Raw genomic sequence first — 25,116 nt, 5'->3', positions numbered from 1 at the left:
ATCGCAGAAGAATTCTGAACTTAAAAGTTTACGATAGTAAATAGGCTATAGATAAGAATACAATAATAGCAAATTCTATCTATAAAAGAGTACTTGGAATACATTTTGGTTACTAAACACAGATTCTGCTTCATCTTATGCTAACGCTAGTTTATAAAGCTTATTTCATTCATCTACGGTAAGAAGGATCTGATTAGAGCATAGTTATAACGATATTGTGAAGACGGTTTTCAAACAATATATTTCAAAACAAAAAATGTTGATATTTTATCATTATGACAGTTCGTAGGCAAGCATTTTACATTACAGGTACAACAAGATGTGACAGAGTTTATAACACAACTTTGTAATCGATCACTTATATTACAAAATGCTCTTAAACATGAGATTACCGAAATTATAAGATGTCTTGGCCATAACTGTAATGATCGAATGCAAGAAGGTATACCTAGTTGTATACTGTGTCTTTTAGTTCCACAATATTTATGATCATGTACATTGCAGGAAGTTACAGATTACAATATCGGAAATTGCTATGAAATCGATGACTGCTGTAGTAATGGCTGCCAATAAAAAAAAAATTAAAAAAAGTAGATATTAAAATTCGTAATACTATGCTTATAACTAAGTTCTTAATTGCTGATTTTAGTAGCAGTATTACTAAAATATCTAATTTTAAAATAAATGCCTACATCAAAAATTACAATTAATGGTAAAAACATACAAAGTTTCAAATGAAATTTTCTACCATAGTTACATGTCAGAAGGACATTATACTAACTTACTGAGACAAAACAATTAACGGTTCCATGTAAATGATCAAACAGTTATAAAAAAATCCTGCCCCAAAAGTGCTAAAGACATACACATTGTAGTTTTCGAAAAAGTTTAGATAAAAACGTAATTGAATTTAATATCCAGTTAATGATATGAAAATTCTCTCGAAAAGTTATAATATCCTCATAAAAACTACCTTTTAAAAAAAGTAAAAAGTTATTGGCAAGCAAGTTTGATGTGTTACAATTATATACCTTCACTACTTTTTCTAGTCTTGAAATAAATTTATTCACTTTCTACCACGAAAAATTAAATTTTAAAAAGTTGTTTACTATTTAATTTTTCGATTCATCATGTCTTCATTATGAAAACTATTTTTCTCATTTTTTCTTCAAACAATATTGGCGCGAAACCGTTGAGGATATATTTTCTATCAATTTTCTATTACGCAGAAGTAATAATCTATAATACCTATACTGTTAAAACTCTTTTTTAAGTTAACATATTTACGTTCTTATTATTTTTATCTAAATTATTCTATTACATATATTTTTGCAACAAATTTTTGGCTTTACAAAGTAATAAAATCAGTTTAAAAACATAAAGTCTAACGTTTCTTGGTAGCATGATTTTTAGAACAATGTGTAGAATATTTCAAATAAAATTTGGCACCAAGTTGAATTTAATTTGTACAAGTATATTTCATATTTTAATTCTTACGATTTATAATTTATAGACTAGCAAAGTGATGAAATTCATTTTAGATTGACAAGTTTTTATGTTTAAGTGTAACATAACATTTAAAAGTATATTTGAAAATGTTTATACTCGTTTGTGTGGGTATAATACTATTTCATCAAACGAGGCTTTAGCATCATCGTTGAAAATCGTTTTGGGTGTGTAATTAACAATGTGTTAAAAATATCACAGTTGAATATTTATTACCTAGTGGATTATTTAAATAATATTGAGTACTTCATACTAAAATTGCAGACAATCATTACATCAAATAAATCAAAGGATGTGTAGTAACATTATTGTAAAATCGTTACATAACTTGCCACGCCCTTTTTTTAATGATTTAAGTTTAGATTAATTAAATTGTTTTTTCACGAATCCTACACACATAAATTTATTTATTATTTGATTTTGATCGTTAAAAATAATTAGGCTGTCGTATTTATATTTATTACCCCTTTGGTTTCAACCCATATGGTAGGAAACAAAAAGTCTCACAATTTTTTTGGCGGGTTCAGTTTCACTCAGTTTAATTATAACTATAAAAAATTCTTCTTGATACTCAGGAGGTCTGAGATGGATGTAGGAAAAAATGGATTCGATGTAGTAAATAAAATAGTAGTCATTTACAAAAGTTTTATTTTGTACAGTTTAACGTAGTTACTTTATACAGGAATGATCTTATTATTAAAGATAGTTTTATAAAATAAATATCATCTTACATTGTATTCCATGTTAAATTTACATGAATCAGAAAATTTTGAACGAACATAAATTAAAATACATTTTAATTGTTAAGTATAAGTAAGAATTGAAGATAAGTATTAATAAATTGTTTTGTTTCAATTTGTACCAAAACACGCAGTAAAAGTTAAAATCGATATCAATTTCATTAAAAGTGTATAAAAATTAAAAATAATAATAATAATAAAAATAATAATAATAATAAATGTAAATAGATTATTTTTTCTTATGCATACAAATTTCAAGTAAACTTAAAAATATTGCTAAGTATAGTAATCTTTGAAGCCATACGTGGTTATATAGCATGGCTTAATAAAGTTTTACATACACACATATATACACACGCATACCCCGCAACAAAGGTTGTTCATGTCCTTAAAAATCTTTCTTTTGCTTTACCTCGCACACTTCACTGTCTTGTTCTGGCGGTAAATACCAGGACGGCAGTTGGCACATCCGCGACCTCACAACAGCAGGTGGAGAGCTGTAAACCGGCTCGGGTCCATCAGAGCTGTTGTTGGGTGGCGTCGGCGGGCAAGCAGCGGAGGCATCCGCATAATCAACGACTGGCTCCTGTGTTTCTTCTACTGGTCCCGGCCGCTGGAACTTGTCTATATTTATGATGTTGACAAGTTTTCTGACGTCATTGTCTTCCAACATCCATTTTTTGGGGGTTAGGCCAACCTTACGTGCCTTGGCCTTACTAGAAAACTTGTTGTTAATGGCACTAACATCAAGAATTTTAATTTTAAGTCCTGGCCTCTGGCACGCAAGACTGTCACTTTTTTCACTTTTGGATAGTTTTTTCCGCGTTTGGCTGTTGGGCGACGGGGCACCGGACTCAGCTGCACTCAATGGCAACGAAGCCTTCAGTATCTCGCCCTGGTCCACATCGTATGTTGCGGCCGTTCCACAGCTACTGCTGCAAATCCGCTTTGGACGGACGAGGGTATGCTCCTCGCCACTGTCCTCATCGGAACGTCTACGCTTCAGCGAAGACGTGGAGCTTGCAGATTTTATCTGCAGTCTTTCAAATTTTTGACTCAAGGCCAATGGAGTTAAAACAATAACTCCACTGCTTGAGGCCAACTTAGAACAAGACTCGCGAAGAGTCTTTTCTTTTTGCAGCCACTTCTGTAGCTGATATCGATGAATATCGAATTTATGAGCGGTTGCGCGCTCATTCCGCTTGCCGTTTTTAAAATAAAAATCAAGCACGGTGAGTTTGAATGATTTTGGAGATGCAAGACCGCTACCCATCACAGTTTTTAAATATCCGTTGCGCGGATAATGAGGTAGCTGCTGTCGGTGTTGAGATTTTGGCTTGCATCTCAGCAGCTCGATGATGGCACTACTCTTGCAAACCACTTCACTAGCTTCCGCACAAGACATTTTTCTAAGTTTACACCTGAGGTCGTAACGGATAACAATCGTTTCACTGCACTGGTCACTTGTTACTAAAGCTTCTGTTGCTACGCTAAGTTGGGCGTACTGCGATAACGACTCACCTCGTTAAACACTAACGCACTATAGATAGATGACTGATTGACTGGCTAATTGCACCAAGCATAAGTATTTTTTAATTATCAATGTAGGTACGCACGCACTCACAAATGATTAGCCGCTCGGAGAGTTTGGAGAAGCCTCTTTCTCAATTTCCTACTCTACCTCGGCCTATTATCACTGCGGCGGGCGAGCGTGATAACAGAAAAACAATGCAAGCGCGCAGTTTTATCACTGTGTTGCTGCGTTTTGTGTTTCGACACTTTTTCATGCCACTTCTGAAGAAGTCAAAGCTACCAGCTTTTTTTCCTAATGTTCTTCTACTTTTCCAATTTTTTTTTTTTTTTTTTTTTTTTTTTTTTTTTTTTTTTTTTTTTCACATTCTCTTAAAACTGCTCGAGAAAATAATACAATTATTCACGAGAACTCAAAAAGATAGTGCATATATATATAGCTGGCCTTTTTGGTAATTGGCATACCTACAAGGCCCGCTTTTCCTGATTTCTCACTAACACTCGCCTCGCGCTACTGGTAGGTAAATCCAATATGAAACAAGCGCAAAGTTAAGACGATCTTTGTACTCCAATAAGATCGAATTTTTGGTAAAGAAGCACGACTCTTTCAGTTATTTAAAAATTAAATGAAAAAGTTTAATGACTATGTAATCAAAAAGCCTAAGGCTAGTTATTACCAATCCTTCCTTTGTTATTTTACGTCTTTGTGCGATTGGGAAAGCATATACCACCTTAATTACGTTTCTACAAAAACACCTAATCACTGACGATCTTATCGTAAGATTCCATCGTTTGTTGGACGATACTAATATTGTACGCCATACAGTACTGCCGTGTTTTCTAATACTTCAGTAAGCTGATATTAATAACACATACTTATTGGAATCACGAGTTGAAAAGTTTTAAACGGACCAGTTGACGACAGAAAGATACATTACCAAAAATTCTTTTTTAACAATTTCTACTTAGTTCACTTACAAACTTGAATAAGACTTTTTACCCCTATATTAGTTGTAAAGACTGTTATCGAAATATTAGTATTATCAATCGATATACTGTGGATCTTAAGCCACACACACATATACACGCACGTGCGGGTGCATGCACTGCTATTACTCCTTATTTTTGGCTGTATACCGTCTGATCTGATGTCAATATTTTTAAAGACTAGGTATCTAATTTGACCTCTGTGTACTTGATCCAGAGTATTGCTGTCGTACCTTCTCACTAGACGGTAGTAGGAATCGGGCAGAAAGAAAATAACTGCTAGCAATCACTTTACAAATTGCTAAAAAAATGTGTTAAATTAATGACTTTAGTTGTGAATCCTCTCTATAAAATTATACGAATAAAAAGGTTTCATGTAAAAATTATTACTACGTGCATGTATATTTTGTACAAGGTCAAAGTATACATTTAATCGTATTTAAAATATTTATGAATTTTCGTACTCTGTCTGGCAAGATACTTGCGGTCCCGCGAAATTATAGTGTCATTTTATTTATAATTTTGCTAATGTACAGTTACAGTCGACTTTTAAGGGAGTCGTGATGTATCGCCCACCAGTGTACATAAAAAGTTGGAAAGCTCATTAGTTCTTGTTTGTCGATAGATATTCTACTGCTATTAATTAACATTGGTTTAATTACTCAAATTTTAATTTGTTCGATTTTATGGCCACTTGGAATTCTCGTGTTAGTGAGATGAGCGTTAATTCTGGTAGCCGTACGCAATTAAGTTTCAATTGCTGACAAGAAGCTATGTCTCGATTTGAAAAAATAATAGATAAAACGTTAATGTTCCAAAATGGGCTTAGCCTTCTGCTATCAGAAAATTCTCAATACGTTAAAAAAAATTAAGACTGTGTATTCATAGTAATATTAAAATAACTTATTTTTTTACTTAAATCAGCTCATTGATATAGGAAGTTACTCGATACGTTTGAATGTGTATCAAGGCATTTTCAAAAAGTAATAACTTTTACTTATCATTTATTAAAGTTGAATGCTCTTTTTAGATGCATATCGGTTTGTTTTATGAATAGTTAATATTTTTTCAGCACTTTATTGTTATTATGGATAGCGCTGTCGGTGGCTAACGGAGAAATTTGAGACTGACGCTCTTTCTCGTAATTGAAAAAAAAAAGAAAAAAAAAAAATAGGATAGCTGTGTACTAAACTTTCAATGGCGTATTTGTGCGATGTTTCAAATCAAAAAAATTATACAAAAGATTATAATAAATAATAAGTCAACGATCTCTTTATAAGAGTCAACGCATCTTTATTTAGTTATAAATAGAATTCTTAGTTTATTTAGGCTTTCATACTGCTTCTGTTTAAAAAATGTGGGTGTAAGCTACATTCATTATTAAGATATTGTTACAATTGTTCTAAACCGGACTCTTACGGTATTATATACGTTTGAATAAATTATTTCGTCCAATATGGCACATTATCCACTAGACGTGATTTTGAGTCGAAAATGAGATCTTCTATAAAATCTCACTTGGAAGAGCAAGCAGAGGAACTAATTCAAAGACCATTAATATGTTTCAATGGAAAATTAAATTTTGTAGAGAATAAAACACCATCCCACCGAAAAAATGTCACCTTCCATGTCCGTCTCTCCTTCAAAGAGTTCAAACGCATAGAAATACTGAGTCAACAACATTGGTCGCAAAAAAAGCAGATGTAAGGTATATAAGACGGGTTATTATAATCCCTCCATCTATAATGCCAACATACTCATATATACAGTACACGCACTTACTAAAGAGAAAATCAAACTTGCGCAGCACCTTATCCACCTGTCGCTTTGTAACGCGATAATTTTGGGTACATCGCCTATTAATTACCCCAACAGTTCTCCTTCCTCCTCTTTCACCTCTTCCACCCATCACCGTTACCGTTCATTAATTAGACCAGATTCTCCGAGTAGATGTCGTTCCGTGTATGTGAATTCGCATGGCCGCTGCAAGTGTCCCCTGCTTTTGAGAGAATGCAAGTGACATACACACCTATGTCCTGCGCTTCTACAGTCGATTGTTAGCGAGGTGTTTATCACTGGACACGATATACACTTTGAGGCTAGCTGTACTGTAATTGTCCATACTATCATCGATTATTGTATCCTGGCGTCATCAGAAGAGGTGAAAAACACTATATTTCCTTTGTACCAGTCATTGTACCCAATGTCACTTCGACGTGTCATGTTGTTATAATTTGAAGAAGTGTTTTGTTAGTGCTGGTCACCTTAATTATTTTACTAAACTCTGCTTTATTGTGTTTTCAATTTGGAGTTGCGAGTGATGCTTACTAGAATTTTTCCAAAATATCGAGTGTGGATGTATTGATTAGTGGTCGCACCATTCGTAATGACATGCCATTGCAATAAATAAAAAGAAGGTATCGTAAGATCACCAGGAACGGGGAGGATGTATTTTGTTGAACATTGTACATACACTTGTTTTATAATTGACTTGATGACCATACATTATAAGGTCCGAGAGCATACAAATTGTAATTAAGGGTATCCCATAAAAAATATATAAATTGTGCTGTGTATTCGATTTACTGGGTTTTCCAACGGACGGAATATTTTGTCTGGTCGGGAGATGCAATAAAAAAAAGCCCAGAAAATCCATACACTAAAATCAGAAAATAACGTCTTGGACGAGAAGAAAGAGAAAAAAAGACTCCTCGACGTGACGATAAATCCTCATCAGGTGTATTCCTTCGCGTGGCATCGTCTTATTACGAGAAGTCACGATTATAACGCAAAGGAACGGAGCTCGCGAGTTAAGCCTTGGAATGGAGAAGTAGCGCGCGAGAGACGCATAAAAAGGTCGTTTAAGCGTGGCAAGCCTTTTGAGAATTCGAATCCTTGGCTGTAGACGTGTTCTATGGCCCACGAGAGCTAAGGAATAGGCAGAGGGGAAGAAGTAGTGTCTCGCCGCACTGCGTCGTCCGTTAGTGACAGTAATTTGCTACTACGTGCGTAGGCACGTCTTGTGCTTTCGTTGAATGTCCATGTGGTGGCTTTGTCTTACCAAATTGACTTTTGTTTCGTCCTGTCAAAGCGGTAATTACTGAGTTACATGTGTTCATTATTTGAGGTTCCAAAAACAGTCAAACCTATTCTTGCAATGATTTCGAATTCGAATTTTTCACTTGTACTATTTTCAAAAGCAGAACATAAAAGAACTGCCATATCTGACAAACTAACAGAAAGAAGAAGCTTTTTCTTCTGAAACGTTATAATTTACTGCAGTAAAACACAGAAAGGAGACGATCACCGCAACCGAGTAATCTTGGTTGAATTGCTCGGAATGAAACGCAAGGAGCCAACTCCAAAGCTGAAAATAAACCGCTCAAGAGCGATCAATGTGTTTCATTCCATACTATCGAGTTTGAACTTGCGGCTGCAAGGTCTTTTACCCGTATTTTTTTTCTTTTTTTTATTTCTTTTACTTTTTTCCCGTAATATATCTCCATTCTCCTCCATTTCTACTGTTTTCTGGACATTTGTTATTTTTGCGGTTTCAATTTAGTAATTTATTATCGATTTGTCGATTGCAGGATGGCAAGGTAATAATTTTTTTTTTTTTACAAAAACACACATCAAAAGCAGAAATATTCAACCACACGTGCCGTATTTATTATCACACTGGTTACATTTAATTTCCTTACTCCTTATCAATTTTCTAAAATCTAAAACGGAAGAGGCAAAGGTAACCAAAGATCCACTTATTTATTGGCTGCAAGAATAATGGGAATCGTATCGAGGGATACGCAAAATAGGAACATAGAAAGGGAGATTATTATCGGATGGCTGGGTACGATGTGTAAAAGGCGTTGATTTTAAGAACAAAGCCGTGGAGGGTCGGGGGAAATAAAAATGAGAACCCTCTGCTCGCGATCTGAGCCGATAATGCCTTGGGGAATTTATAATTTGTATTAGGGGTGGAAATCGTTTGTTTCGCGTCTTCTAATTTATTACAGTGGCTGAAGCGAGAGAAAGAACAATTGGGCTGGAGTTTAACGGAGGGGTGAAATAAAAACACACAAATCAGAGGGTAAGATATGAGTATTACTTGCCGGCTCTGATGTCTGCCTTTGATTTTTTATTGTGGGTCTTTTTTCATACCAAGAAATGATTTTTATTATTACGCTTGACTAGATTTTTTTGAATGACGCTCGTGAGTTAAATATTAAAAAAAATCAATCATGTCTATGAAATTACTTAGTATCATATTTCACCCCTCATGGTGTTATATACTATAAAATATATGTTCGTGTATGCATATGGATGGATACAATTTAAAGATGTTTAACTTTTCAGGCGTTCAATTTGTAGTAAATTGAACAGCCAATTGAATTCGTCGAGATTCTTGGATTAGGTTTTGTGCCTACTCTCGAGAGGTATAGAAAAAAAAGGAAAAGTTAAACGTACATTAAGCATTCGTATACATACACAAAGAGAACGAAAGGTCATGGGAGAGAAATACATAAAACGAATTTTTGGCTGAATAGGCCCTATGCTCTGTGTTGAGCCAAGATGTGATAAAGCACACGGTTACACAAATATAGAGAAAAGAGTGACTGTACAGAATGGACCCACTGGACTCTATAGAACGTAGCTAGAAACGCAAAAATAGAAAGATAATAAAAAAAAAGAAAATTTATATGAGCAGAGACGTATAAAAAAGACAGTATAAAACATTTAACTTAATGAAATTTTGTTCCTCTTTTTAAAAAATTTCTATGCATGTATGTCTATTTTTGAAGTTTTGTAGACCAAAATTACTAAGTAATGGGTTCTCCTTTTTTAGTTTAAATCTTATCATTCTTTTCATTTTATGACTTGCACATAAATTTATACTTTGAATATCTACATTTCATTTCGGGACCCAGTTATTGTTCGTTGTTGATGGTTTGTGCTAATGAAATCGGTAGAAAATGCACACGTATACATAACATCTAGAAAAAATTTTAATTCACGCGTTCAATTAAATAATTACTTTTTGATTTATAACTTTTATTTTGTTAATTCTCATTTATTTATTCCATCGATAATTTCAGTTAATTTATCAATGGTTGAGAACTAGCTACATTTTTTGTGCCACAAAAAAAATAAATAAATAAACAATCGTATTTAATTTTCGGGCCATGATCAAATGATGTGTATTTTATAGTATTTTATAAGACATTGTAACATTCAAACAAATCTTATCTGCAAAGCAGCGTTTAATCATCAATGAGTACAACCTAGTTTAGATGAAAAAAACTTGTACAGATTATGCAACTGCAGTACTTTAAAAGATTTTTTAATTTCAAACATATATTTATGCCAAGGGTGAAACATTCGAATGGTAAAGTAGTAAATTACATAATGAAAAAAATAATACAAAAAATGGAATATACAGTTACAGGGAGAGAGAGATTAATTGATGACCAAAGATTCAAGATCCAAATGGCAAGGGTACATGAAAATAAATGAAAAAAAATTTTTTCAAGATTTATGCATAGAGCTAATACAACGTATCAATACATTAGATCGTAAAGACCACATATGCATTGTAAAAAAGTAGTAGCATGATCAGAATATGCCTGCAGCTTAGACGATGGAGGCAAAATCAACCTCTCCTCCTTATGCATCGGACCCAGTAACAGCAGTGTTAGTCAGTAGATTAATGGCTTTCTGTGCTCGTAAGTTTTTAATAATTCTTTAGTGTTTGGAAAACACGCTGGATGGGAAATTTAACGTGTCCATTTAGGAATTGAACTCAGCCTAGATGCATTGGACTGTAAGGATGTAATTTGGTCTACGTTTTTTTTACATTTTTTTTTCTGCCACGCATTCTTTAGTTATTTAGAGCACTATACAGAATAACTTCAAATATTGTTTTCAATCTGCAAAAGTGCAGGTTCTTTGCTTTCCCTGAATGGGTGAAATCCATAACTGCTACTGGTATTGCTGCATCTTTAAGGGCCTTGCTACTCTTTTTTTGTTAACAATTCTTCTTTCTTTTGGTCTCTAACTTATTTAATTACATTTTAATTGATGGACACTAGTATTATGAGGCACTGCTCCGTGGTAAGGGCCTTGATACTACCAGACTTGGTCAAGTTGTAATCGAAATATTTTAAAGACAGTATATAAAATTTAAAAAAACCTAAATGCTTTCTTTCAAATAAAATGTTTTAAATACAAAAAACTTGAGATACAATTGTATTTCGTCAATGGATGTCAAATATTGTAGTTGAAATACAAATGTATTTGATGAAAGTATTTTAATTTATATCTGTAATAAAATACATATATATTTTAAATAATTCACTACAAATACAATTGTATTAAAAAATTTTTTTAAAATACTTTATCAATTAATTATACTTCAAGTATTTAAATTAAATACTTGACTAAATACATTTGTATTTGATGAAGTAATGGTAATCATTGAGTCAAATACAAGTATAATTTTTCAACGTATTTGAATTGGAAACATAACAGTCCACGACCGGACTTGGGCAAAGTTGTATTTATTATTTGAAAAACAGATACTGTTTCATTTGAAATATAAATAACTATTTTATTAATTAAATACGAATTTTTTATAAATAAAGTAACAATTACTTGAAATTTTAATTACAGTATTTGAAATTATTTTAACAAACACATATGGCGTTTAATTAAAAATTTTCGAGATACATTAAATAAAATTTTTAAAAACTAAATACGTAGTTTTAAATAAAATGCTTTAAATTCGAAAAACTTGAAATACAATTATAATTGGTCAATGGATTTTAAATAATGAAGTTGAAATGCAACTGTATTTAATAAAAGTGTTTTAATAAATTTAATGAAATACATATTTGTATTTTAAATAATCAACTACAAATTCAATTTAAAATTATTTATTTGAAATACTTCATCAGTTAATTATATTCCTAATTTTTCAATTAAATACATGATTAAATACACTTGTGTTTGATAAGTAATTACAATAACTGCATCCAATACAAGTATGTTTTTCTAACATGTTTTAATTAAAATCGTAACTGTCTACGACAAAGTGTAGTTTTTCTGTATTTGTCATATTCACTATCTTTGCATCTACGATTAACTTTTATTTAATATTAAAACACATACACGTATTTCCATACATTAATTTTGGATTTAAAGTCATGAAGATGAATAAATATTATTTTTGATTTTTAAAATAACAACGTATTTTATGTTTTTATTTGAAATATAGTTTAAATACTGTATATGTACAAATATTCTTTGAAACGGTTATTAATGATTGAAGTATTTTATTTCAAATAAAATATTTCTTTAAGTATTTTATTTAAACTATTATTTTAAATATAATTATATGCACATTATTTATTACAAATATTTAATTTAAATAAAGTAATTAAGTATTTGAATAGCTTGAATTAGAGCTGAAATAAAGTATTTCAATATATTTCAACTTTATAAAAAATATTGCCTATCTCTGGGGGTAAATGACCCAATTACTGGCAATAAAACTTTCAACTGTGCCCAATTTTTCATTTCTCGATATTTTTTGCCGTAAATTAAAGCAGTTTTATTTTATCTGTGTCTGTAGCCTATTATGCGATTAAAACACTTTTCTGTAATGTTACTTATATTTTTATTTTTTTAACAATCGTTTTAGTGAGTGTTTGTATTTTCAATACTTGTATTACTACACACGGTTACAAAATCAGTACCCGTTACTACGACCGCAATTGCTATGCAGGTACCTCCCACAAGGCTTTCATGTTGAAGTCCAGAACTAATTACTGCGGACGACTACGAAGTTTTGTAGGTTAGATTCGTTGAAAGTCATTTAGTTAATCAATTATTAATTTCATGATGTAAAGTATGATTCTGGATTGAACGTTTTTAATGTCCGAATATGCTACAATATCTGGAGCACACAAATTTTCGAGTCTGTTCTTAAGTACTTTGTATTACGGTAGAGTGCGCAGTTATGAATTGTGAAAGGTGATTATACACACGAGATCTGGATTATTCTTTACTTAACCGCCCTAAGTGTGTAAAAAGATATAAATACATTTGTTTTTGACCAAAGTAATTTGACCCGAGCCACCCAGCAACAACCATATTAATTTTCCTACATTGGCCGGAAAAACCGCAAACACACATACAGCCTGGAACAAACAAACAAACAAATTTGAAAGGGTACATCACTTAACCGAACATTTCGGCACAGAAAATTTCGATGATTCTGTCAACAATAACGTAACCAACATTGTAAATAGCGACGTAGATACTGACACCATAGAGCTTGTCTCCTACGGTGAAATAATTAAAGCTATCAAAAATACAAGACCAAAAAAGGCCCCAGGAGAGGACGGTATCCAAAATATAATATTAAAAAACTTTGCTCGTAAAGCAATCGTATGTCTAATATATATTTTTAATAGCTGTCTTAAACATTCATATTTTCCGAAAGCGTGGAAAAATGCTAACATATTGGCCTTTCCTAAACCTGGAAAAGAAAAAAATTTTCCCCAAAATTACAGGCCTACCAGCCTCCTGTGCACTCTCAGCAAAATCTTTGAAACAATAATACTAAATAGAATTCGTAGCTTTGAAGCAAAAAATAAAAACATAATAAAAGAACAATTTGGATTCAAACACCATCATAGTACAATACAAAAACTCGCTAGAATTACAAATGAAATCTCAATAAATTATAATCTAAACAGATCAACTGCCATGCTCCTTTTAGATATCGAAAAAGCCTTTGACACAGTGTGGCATGAAGGTTTGATATTCAAACTTAGTAAGGTTGGCATACCATTATATATAATTAGTTCTTTGTTCTTATCTTAAAAATCGCACTTTTACAGTCTCAGTCAAAAATCATAATTCTAGTTTACAAAAAATACATGCTGGAGTCCCACAGGGGTCTATCCTAGGACCAATACTCTTTTTATATTACATTAATAACATACCGAAGCATACAAATACAAGCCCAGCATTATTTGCAGATGATACAGCGATCCTGGCCTCCTCTTGGTCAAAAAAAAGCAGTCGAATATCTGCAAAAACACAAAACCCTGGTGCAAAAGTACTTTGAAAAATGGAAAATAAAAATTAACGATAAAAAAACCGAACTAATTATATTCAGCAAACGCAAAGATAAGCCATGCGATAAAAATGTTTACATAGACATGAATGGAACCAAAATCAAACCTACCACGCAAGTAAAATATCTAGGAGTAACACTAGACAAGGGTCTTACATTTACAAAACATATCCAAAATATACGAAAAAAAGGACAAGCAGCATCAGCGCTCTTACACAACCCACTTAATAGGAAAAGCAAAATGTCAATTAAAAATAAGTTATCAATTTACTAAGTGATTATACGACCTGTGCTATTGTACGATTCACCGGTGTGGAACAATACTTGTGAAAGCAACTATTATAAACTAGAAATAATCCAAAATAAAATACTAAGGAAAATAATTAATGCCGAACTCAAAACTAGCAATAAAAAAATTAGGAATCAACTTAGAATAAAGACAATCAAAGAAATAGTACTTGATCACACCAATAATTTTTAAAAATATCAGTTACACAAGGCAGACGCCCTCGCAGATTTTAAATTTTATAACAAAGAAAATGCACCATTTAAAATTAAACACAAACTACCCTACCAAATGTTGCGCAGTGACCATCAGGAGCAGCAATACGCTAGTCAGTAAGTTCTCTTGCTACCTAGTTTTAAGTTCTAATAAGTAAGGCCAAACAAAATTAATGTGTTTTTTACCGAATCCTTTTTCACAAAACCCACAAACCATAATAAGTAACATTCATATATCGTTCATAATTTATAAAATTAAAAAACAAAGTATTAACTTAGAGTAAAAGCGCCAACAGCTGAACCTAAAACTAACACAAAAATTACAATACAGCATACTAATCACTAAGTGAAATTATGTATATACTCTGTAATCAAAAGTAATAAATAAAGAGATTTTAAAAAGTAAAAAAACAAAGTAATTTGAATTCAGAAATCAAATACAAATACAATCTACATCAACGTTTTGGAACTGAAAGCCACTTAGTTCTGATAAAGTAAAATTTGCTTGTTTAAATCACCTACGTGCTCGAACCATAGCTATGGCAACAAAGGGGACCTTAGCGTGTATTTCCATTGTGCTCTCCCTTAGCGCGCTCAGCTTGCTGCGCACTCGTTTTGGAGGCAAACTCAGGTATTCGCTGTGCGCAAGTCGATAGTGGGCGTATTGGCGCTGGCTGTTACTTTTAACACGCATGGATAAATCCTGAAATTTTGCCAACGGTGTCCACGTGAATTACTTTTATTCCATAAGATTTAAGGGGGCTCCAGCGGGAGGAGTTAGGAGGTCACAGGTAGCTTAATTGATAGATAAAAACACGCTGATTCCAACGGTGTCCTGATTTACCCCTCTAACCCTGGAAAATTTTGAGATATTTGCTCTCAAAGTTCGTACATTATACATAGCCTCTCATAGAGCGACGTGAAAACATCGGTATTTTCTAACAACAATTGAGGAGTTACATGTCAGGACTGTAACTGTTTTATAGAAAAACATCTCAGCTTTCAGATGGTACCTTCAAAAATATAGGTAAGCCTGGAAATATTTGAGATATTTTGTAAAGTATTGATCAAGTCATTGAATTAGCAGGGTCATGACGGGATGCCATCTTGTTGTTTGTAAGGCGCGCGCTTTTGAATATTTCAGAATTACACTGCAAGTACTTACATAAGTTTTATGTCATTTGTAACTCTTTTTTAATCGTGTTCTCCTATGGATTACTTACACATATTTTTTTTTTAAATAAAATAGAACATTGAAAAATTTTAACTGTAATTATTTTTTATTTTATCAAAAATTGCGTCAATAATTTTTTTATTTGAAATAACTTTTACTTTATTATTTACACTCATAGATAATAATGAGGTGATGCCATTTGTAGGATCTTTTTTATATGCATCTACTAATACTTCTATTGATATCGATTCTTTGGCCATTTTATAAATTATCTTATCATTAATAATACATTTTAATACAATTAATTTTTGTTTGTTATCATCAATTACTTTTTTATTTCTTTTTTGCTGTTGCAAAATCATTTCAGCATCCTGAAAGTCTTGATGACTCTTACAGTGATGTGTGATTTCTTTCATTTTTTATAACACAAAAAAACTAATTCTAAATAAAACGCTCTGTACGTGACAGAAGCTGCTGTTTGTTTACCATAGGTACGGACACATCATATATATAGATGATGGTGCTCGCTTATATATACACGTATACACATCGAGAATAAAATACACGTACCACCTGAGTGTGTATAAACTTACCATAAAAAGGGATGCATACACCGTGATATGTATACTAAGGGAGTACGTAGTCCACAACGTAAAACGTACTCTCTTAGTACGCTCAGCCTACTGCGCAGTTGCGCACTCTTTTTAAAGGCAGATGTGTATGGAATGCACCCTGAATATTGGCGGGAAGCTAGAGCTGAAGGCTGCTCTCTCCATTGGTCTTGTAAAACTAATGTCACGGGCGCAACGAGTCTCTGCTTTCTTATCTAAGAACGAATAATAGGTTAACAGGGTGTTTTGCACCCTTAAACCCGGCCCTATTAACGTAACGTGACTGCCTGAATGACGATAATTTTTGGACAGATTTTAGATGATTCAATTAATTCAATTACGTTTGAACAAACTTGTAGTCCTAAAAAGGACTGATAGTTGTGGAAAATTAAATTTAGATGATCTACGAGCTTTTCTCGGTCTTCTTGGGCAAAAGTACGGCCTGAATGTTGGGCAAGACACCACCTTGTGCGATTGTTACTCCAGAGAGCAGCTTGTTTAATTCTTCGTCATTGCGGATTGCTAGTTGGAGATGACGGGGGATGATTCTGGTCTTTTTGTTGTCACGAGCTGCGTTGCCAGCCAACTCAAGAACCTCAGCGGCCAAGTATTCCATGACGGCGGCCAAATACACAGGAGCACCGGCACCCACTCGTTCGGCGTAATTGCCTTTGCGCAAAAGACGATGGATACGTCCTACGGGGAACTGAAGTCCAGCCCGAGTCGAACGAGTCTTGGACTTTCCCTTGACCTTACCACCACCTTTGCCACGTCCAGACATGATTCGAGTTGAGGGTGTAGACTTGAAGACAACGACTAGCTGCGCTGCACAATTACCGTATAACCATGGAGCAGCCAAGAGCCCGGTTATATAGACCTTCGAGCTGCTCTCCCGAAGCATGCCCCTACTCTTCGAGAACGAAAAAAACAGCTGCACGAAACAAACGAGAGAGACTCGCCACTGCCGCCTCGTGGCTCTGAAAAGGTAGGGATGGATTTCGGAGAGAACGTTCCGACGCTCATAAAAGGAGAGTCGAAACTGTGCACGAGCATACTATCTCTCTGTCCTTCACTGTTAGACTCCGATACAACTTACGCATCATCATGCCACCCAAAGCATCTGGTAAAGCTGTGAAGAAGGCAGGAAAAGCCGTTAAAAACATCACTAAGGGTGACAAGAAGAAGAAGCACAAGAAGAGGAAGGAGAGCTACGCTATCTACATCTACAAGGTGTTGAAGCAAGTCCACCCCGACACTGGTGTCTCTTCCAAGGCGATGAGCATCATGAACAGCTTCGTCAACGACATCTTCGAGCGTATCGCCTCCGAGGCTTCCCGCCTGGCCCACTACAACAAGAGGTCCACGATCACCTCCCGGGAAATTCAGACTGCCGTGAGGCTGTTACTGCCTGGTGAATTGGCTAAGCACGCCGTTTCTGAGGGAACCAAGGCGGTGACCAAGTACACCAGCTCCAAGTAAATTAATTCACGAAAACAACTGGCCCTTCTCAGGGCCCCAAAATAGTTCAATGTAAACAACTATTGCCATTTATCACTCTAAGCTCCATGCCTTACTGAACAACCCCTTAGAGTAAACAAATAATGTTGCCCTTGTCACAGCCTCATTTTTTTGGTTGCGCCTTTAAGACTGGGTACCCCTTCTTTCATCCCTGAAACTCTAGGTCTTCAATCCCCCCTGCTTCCATCGGATGCATCTCCATCTCCATGATCTCGACGAAACGAACGCGACTTCAATTCGTGCGCTCCCTTCAGGAGCACCCTTCTATCCGCCGTATCCTCTACGGCCTCAACCCTATACAACACTCACACTAATCACAAGTACGCTTCTAATTACACAATACCCAGCGGACTCACACTCCTACACACACGAACATACAATAACACAAAATTTAAGCTTCTCTAACTCTATTCCGGCGAAAGCCAAGATTCGAGCTTCGCCCAGATGCGTAAGTGCCCCCTCCTCTCATCTCTTCGAGAGCGAGTCGGCCTCCGAAATTCTCCGTTATTTTCCTTTTTCTTTCTCCTCTTATGCCCTTTTGTCTTCTAGGGGAGTGGTCCTCACGGACCTGTCCCATGCGGGGAGGTTAGTTTTTAGTCGGTAGGCACACCGGGTGAATCCGACACTACCACCGGATTAGCTGGGGTGTCTATGAAGATTTTCCCCTCCCCGCTCCATCAAACAAAAAAAAAAAAAAAAAAAAAAAAAAAAAAAAAAAAAAAAAAAAATCATCCCTGAAAAAGCAAGTCATCCATCAATCTCCGCATATTTTCCGATGTTTTTTTCCCTCCCCTTTTCATATTCTTTTGCTAGGCTTCTAGGAGACCGATTCTTAAAGGTTCGAGGTTTGTTGCAGTTGGTAAACTTCAGGTTTGTCTGGTGAATCCAACAAGGTTCTGGCTTCCATATGAAACAATACAGACAAGCTTGTGTGGATCATGTACGTTGAAGCTGCACAATTAAATTTTTTTTTTTTTAATTCCTAATGTACTTATGCTTAAGTGCCATGTTGGAACTGACAGCCCCACAAAAAAAAGATGTTTGAAATTAAATTTCCATTTAGGGTGACGTAATTTTGACTTTACGATTTCATTAGGAGTTGTAACGTTATATTTTAAGAGCTGTTTCAGCAGGAATCAAAAAATGTAAATTTTTTGTAGTAATAAATAGTAAAAAATAAAAACTATTCATTACTTTAATATTATAAAAATGTAATATATAACGTATTATGAGCCATCACAAAATGCCTCTAAAAAATCGGAACTTACTTTGCAAAAGAAAAACAAACCAACTTATGTTTTTAAATAATTTTAATTTAAAAAAAAAAATGACTTATTTTACCAAGGGGATAAGAAATCGTGCGTAAGGAACTATCTACTGTTGTAATCGTCTACTCGCAAGGTGTAAGCAAGCCAACAGATGTACACAGTCATGAACATCATTGCTTTGTACAGTTCTCTTTCAAATTCCACTGTCGCACTCATACATAGTTACACCCAATCGCTCTCTAAGTATATGAAGCGTAGGAAAATAACAATAGTCGAGCCAAGCCGAAGAGGACCGAAGAGTCACGAACATCTGTAATAAAATTTTCTTTTGTTCTCCAATATTTGTAAAAGTAATACTAGCGTCGACGACTTTAAGGCTCTGACGGAAAAAAGTGCCTTTTACATTTATTTATTTTTTTCTTCTAAGGGTAGTCAACAGTGAAAACTTCAGAGGGGGTATGAGCCTGTCACGCTGAATTGTCTATTTTTCCAACTTCAAATAAAAGTAATAGCCTATAGTAATACAATTTCCGATGTAATTGTAACAGAAAGTTACATGTACTTATTAACAAAAGTTTGTACCACCAAAAAACCTCTATAAATAGTGTTTCAATCGACGGGGCCATGAAAACTTCCATTTTTTGTACAATGACCCATTTAGATGTTAATGTAAACATATGGTACCACTATGTGTATGCGCAGTGGCTCTGTATGTACGCGTACATTAGTGAGTCCATGTGGAGCGGGCAGACACTAACGTGGCCAACGGTTATTAGCAGCTGCCTCTGTAGGAGAGGGGGAACATAGCAGAGTCGTGTGAACGAAGTCGACGAAGCTAACTCGTCGGAAAAAATGGCGATTACTCAAGAATATTCATCCTCGTAGATTTTTCACATGTTATATTTTTGACTTTTGTTAACCGGAAATTTAACATTATTAATTAAATAAGATGACTGTAGTTAACGTTAAATAGATTTGTGGCCTTGAAAAAGGCCGATTTTTTAACTTTGTAAACGTAATTAACCGCCGAAGCCGTAGAGAGTGCGTCCCTGTCTCTTCAATGCGTAGACAACGTCCATGGCAGTGACGGTCTTCCTCTTGGCGTGTTCGGTGTAGGTGACGGCGTCACGGATGACGTTCTCGAGGAATACCTTGAGGACACCGCGGGTCTCTTCGTAGATCAAACCAGAGATACGCTTGACTCCTCCACGGCGAGCCAGACGGCGGATGGCCGGCTTGGTGATACCCTGGATGTTATCACGTAGGACCTTGCGATGGCGCTTGGCTCCTCCTTTTCCCAATCCTTTTCCTCCCTTACCACGACCAGTCATCTTGGTACAGTTGGAATAAATTTACAGTGAACTAGTGGACCTACTAAGGTTCTCTGATGTCAAGGGGACTTTGAGCCCCCGTTTTATAGGCTTCCTCGAAACTCTTCCCTCTCTACGACTGTTCGATCGGCAACGGCCCCCCAACTCCAGTCTCTCTTTCCGACCGGTTTTCGAGCGTATAAAAAGGGGGCGCTTCCCAGGCTCAAGCCAGTATCAATTTATCCGTTGGACGCCGAGTGTTATTATTGTTGAGTAGAAATGGCACGTACGAAGCAAACTGCGAGGAAATCCACCGGAGGCAAGGCCCCGCGCAAGCAGTTGGCCACGAAAGCAGCTCGCAAGAGCGCGCCAGCTACTGGTGGTGTCAAGAAGCCACATCGCTACAGGCCAGGTACAGTTGCCCTCCGTGAGATCCGTAGGTATCAGAAGAGCACTGAACTGCTTATACGCAAGCTTCCGTTCCAGCGCCTTGTGCGAGAAATCGCCCAAGACTTCAAGACCGATTTGCGCTTCCAGAGCTCGGCCGTCATGGCTCTGCAGGAAGCGAGTGAAGCCTATCTCGTGGGACTTTTTGAAGATACCAACCTTTGTGCGATCCACGCCAAGCGAGTGACCATCATGCCCAAGGACATTCAGTTGGCCAGACGCATTCGTGGAGAACGTGCTTAAAATATTCGAGAAATCATAAATCAACCGGCTCTTTTCAGAGCCAATAAAAGTCAACGTAAATTTCTACCTTTTGGTCACATACACAGTTTACATTTAGGTACAAAATAATAGCCACAAAAAATTAATTTGCGTGTATCTTTTCAGCAGAGCAGAGTTCTACTGTACCTATAAAATTATTTGTCTTTAAATTTTAATCCAGTGCTAAGTATTATATAGTGAGTTTAGGTAATCCAAAAAAACACGTGCACGGTAGATATGGATTTCAATAGCCGAAAGGAAGTCGATAATACGGCTTTCTGTCAAAAAAAAAAAAAAAAAAAAAAAACGAAATCCAAGAAATTGAGGTTCCTACAGAAAAATAAAATTACTTTTCGTTAACTGGCCATGCTTAGCTTGAGCAGAGCCAAAAGAATATATTTCTTGCTTAAACTTCTCGTAAGAAAAGTTATCATCATACAATAAGTATTAAAAAAATTAAATTTTTAATTATTGAACTTCAAAAAATCGTAATAAAATTGTCACATCTACAGGATTTTGTTTTCACGATGCGATACATTTTATTAGTATGAAAATACACTAACACAATACATATTTTAAGTAGATGATGTTGATTTCATTTATTAATGGAAGTTCAAGTTGACGTTCCTAAATTTGCAATAACGCAAGACTATACCTACACAGTAACAATATTAAAAAATATTATTTTAAAGATATTTATTTATTATGTTCCATGTTTGACTGAAAAAAAATTTTATACATTCAGATAGATGCATTTATTCGAACTTAACGTATTAAAACCAAACAAATGTTTATTTGTTTCATAATTAATAGAATTAACTAAAAAATTAATTATTAAGATAATATATTTTTTAGCATAGTCGAATGTTTCAGTAAAATAAATTGTTATTTGACATAAAAAAATGTTTGTTCAGAAAAAAGCATGCGATTATTTTAATTAAATAAATATCTATTAAAAAATATTTGAGCTAACTTAAATTTGTTATTAGTGTTAAATAAATATTTAGTCGTTGAGCTAAATGTAAATATAAACCAATTAAATATTTATTTAAACAAATCTGAATAGTAATTTTTTCGATTTTAACAAATTATTTTTAAGAATACAAACAAATTTTTTTAATAAGTTCAAACAACAATTGATATTAACAGAATTTACATATTTAGTGGATGAAATCAAAATTTTTTTCCTTTCAAACAATACGAGACAAGTAATTTTTTTTTTTTAATAAATATTTTTTTAAAATCATTTGAGCTCGTTTTTGTTATCATGAACACGCTTGTTTTTTATTTGACTAAGCGTTTATTCAAACTTATGCAACATATATTTGAAACTAATAAATGTTTATTAAAATATAATAAATATTTTTTTGATCAAACAAACTGTTATATAGTCAGATTGCGCAGTTAAACAATTTCATTTTACAAAATCAAACGATTCGTTTATTCAATTCGTTTATAAAAACCACTTGATCTATTTAAATTCAAAAATATCAAATATTTAGTTATTTTACATTAAAAAATTTTAATTATTTCAAATATTAGCTTTTTAAACTATATTTTTTTAAACTCATTTTCAAATTCACCCTTTTTTTCTTGAGTCTTATTCAATCACAGAACGAATAAAAAGGCTTTAATCACGTGACAATCAATCTTCTAAGATAGGATATTTTGATTTTAGGAGATAAAAACGAGCAGAGTATACAGCCTGAGTCACCACGTTTAGATATATAATTAATTTTTATGACTACTAACTACTTTGTTCGGTTTCTAATTGAATAAATATTTTTTAAATTTTGAGAAATATTTTGTAACCTAAACATTTTTGATCTAAATACACATTTATTACTCACAAATAAAACTTTTTTTGAAGCAAATATAAATTTGCTTGTCAGTTTAATGAAGTTCATGCGAAGTAGAATAAATTTATTAATTTTTAATGACTTTTTTTCACGGTAAATAAATATTTATTTATGAATATTTCACTCAGTTTCGAAACAAATAACTATTTCTTCAATCTAAAGAAGTAATTAGTGAAAGCTTAATACAGGATAATTAATTGTTACTAATTTTAAATACAAGCATTCTTACTTTCAATATACATTTATTTGCCAATACTAAAGGTTCATTTGGTCCCAAAAATGTATTAATTCGGTTTGAACAAAACTATTTTAATATTTACACAGATAAATAATTTATTTGATTAAAAAAACAAATTATTAGAAAGAATTGAATTTTTTAAATATACAAATTATTATTAGATATCCTTATATCTAATATTAATATTAAAATCTTGTAACGTATATAAATAAGTACAAATAAACAATAAATATTTTGTATTATTAACAATGCGTGATAGCTTATAAACATAAATATTTATTAGGCTCAAATATAATTTTTTAAGTTGCTAATAAATCTATTACTAACGAAATTATTTGTCAGATTCTTACCGTCGTGATTAAATACCAGTGTTATTATGTTTCACCGCAAGAGTTACCTAAAGGTTTTACAATTTAAGTTTTCTATCTACCGACTCAGGTTTTTTATAGAGCGTTAATATAGTGAATTTTGTATAGATGTTTTGGGACATTCTTACTAATTTTTTTTTTTTTTCCAATTATACAATCTTTTTTTAATCTTCCTTTTACATCACACAGAAAACAGAGGTACTTTTACAATACGTACAAGAAAATAAACAAATGCCCAAAAGTTGTTACCCAAGCAAAAATCAGGAGATGAGTACGAGAAAAGTGTTTAAAAAGGGAAAAAAAGTAGTACTGAGAAAAGATAAAAGTACGATTCTATTCACATTGGAAAATCACGCGTTGTAGCAGTAGCATCAACATAATGGCACGTCGTGGAATGTAGCAAGCTATTCTTACGTAGGCTGCCACTGGTATAAATTGCCACCATTAGTATCACGCCCCCACAACCAGTGCAGCAAGTATACTACAACGGCAAGTATACATGTTTGTGTGAGTGTATTGGGATGACAAAAGGCACCAACGGTTTGTATAGCGTATACGAAAAGTATGGAGAGCAAGAAAGGGAGACAACTCTCCATCTTTATTGTCCACAGGCTGTTCCCTCAGAGCTTTGGTGTTTGAGATTGAAGCTGACAATAGTTTATTAACGGCAATCCTTTAATACCCTGATACCACTGATGATTTTGGTCACGGTGGAGTTTCGTCTGTTGTTGAGGAGGGTCGAGGCAGATTTTCGAGTTCTTGAAAGAGACGAGTTCGAAGGAAAAAGGGTGGGTTGTTAGTTACCTTTTGAAAATTAGCCAGCTCGATCTTCCAGCTTTTTGCTTTGTTTTGATACGAATTTATTTGCAAAAATGTTTTAAACAATTGATTTTTTTAAACTTTCAACTGTAAAAGACGGAATTTGGCAGAATTTTGAAAAATGCAAAAAACAAATCGGGGACAAATGTTTTTTGCTCCTTAGATGACTAACACAGCATACATTATGATGATTAAAACTTTATGACTTGGTAAACTAACAGGGTAAAAGGTGCTGTTTTTAATTGTTTGAACGAAACTTCTTATCCTGAATCTGTACGTAATGTCCAGATAAAATCCAAATAAACGTTTCGGATTCAATAAATTTATTTTTAATGCATGTCCATCATGCTAAAATTCAACTGTTTTTGTTAGTGATATTCTCTACCATGGAAAACAAAATGTGATATCTCACGGCAAAAGTGGAAAAAAAATGTGCAGATACTCGATTCTTTGACTAATATGAATTTGCTTTCGTCTGTCTTGAGAAAGAGTTAATACAATGGTTCAGTGTATAGTGCCATTTTTTACTGATGCCCAAAAAGCCTTGCAAACAAGAATTTTTTGAACGGAAAAGTAAAAAAGCATAAGTAAAAGATGTATGCTGCAGCTTCTCGTGCATTGTACTTTGGATGCATTGACGCAGTTTCCATGGTTCCAGATCGAGCGATCGAGCTGCCAGCCGAGGCAGAAACTAATTTAAGTTGGCGAATCACTTTCTTGTATTTCGATTTATTCAGATGCTTGGGAAGGGAGAAAGAGAGAAGAGGTGCTAAACTTATTTCCCATGGGATCGTGCGTCTTGCCTAACTTCTTTTATTTTTGCGCATTTTCTCACTTGGA

The 25,116-nt window shown here is 34.0% G+C and overlaps 5 protein-coding genes across 5 annotated transcripts in view; 2 read left to right on the top strand and 3 right to left on the bottom strand.

The window, feature by feature from the left end:
* Positions 1-25,116, bottom strand: part of LOC106637852 (uncharacterized) — a 144,893-nt gene that overhangs the window by 35,424 nt on the left and 84,353 nt on the right. The gene's annotated exons all lie outside the window — the stretch shown is intronic.
* On the bottom strand, positions 16,562-17,013 carry LOC106637859 (histone H2A). The gene has a single exon (XM_014350822.2). The coding sequence runs from the start codon at positions 16,967-16,969 to the stop codon at positions 16,592-16,594; it is 378 nt and encodes a 125-aa protein (XP_014206308.1). The 5' UTR covers positions 16,970-17,013; the 3' UTR covers positions 16,562-16,591.
* LOC106637867 (histone H2B.1/H2B.2) lies at positions 17,261-17,667 on the top strand. Its single transcript, XM_014350833.2, has one exon. The coding sequence runs from the start codon at positions 17,293-17,295 to the stop codon at positions 17,665-17,667; it is 375 nt and encodes a 124-aa protein (XP_014206319.1). The 5' UTR covers positions 17,261-17,292.
* LOC106637895 (histone H4) lies at positions 19,974-20,328 on the bottom strand. Its single transcript, XM_014350865.3, has one exon. It carries the CDS (start codon positions 20,303-20,305, stop codon positions 19,994-19,996), a length of 312 nt encoding a protein of 103 aa, XP_014206351.1. The 5' UTR covers positions 20,306-20,328; the 3' UTR covers positions 19,974-19,993.
* Positions 20,554-21,578, top strand: LOC106637907 (histone H3). Its single transcript, XM_089594228.1, has one exon. The coding sequence runs from the start codon at positions 20,564-20,566 to the stop codon at positions 20,972-20,974; it is 411 nt and encodes a 136-aa protein (XP_089450354.1). The 5' UTR covers positions 20,554-20,563; the 3' UTR covers positions 20,975-21,578.

The sequence above is a fragment of the Copidosoma floridanum genome, unplaced genomic scaffold, assembly GCF_036245765.1.
Source record: "Copidosoma floridanum isolate Cflo_tuat_1 unplaced genomic scaffold, Cflo_Japanese_pri ptg000021l, whole genome shotgun sequence".
In the NCBI taxonomy this organism is placed as follows: Eukaryota; Metazoa; Arthropoda; class Insecta; order Hymenoptera; family Encyrtidae; genus Copidosoma; species Copidosoma floridanum.
This window is presented reverse-complemented; position numbering and strand designations above follow the sequence as displayed.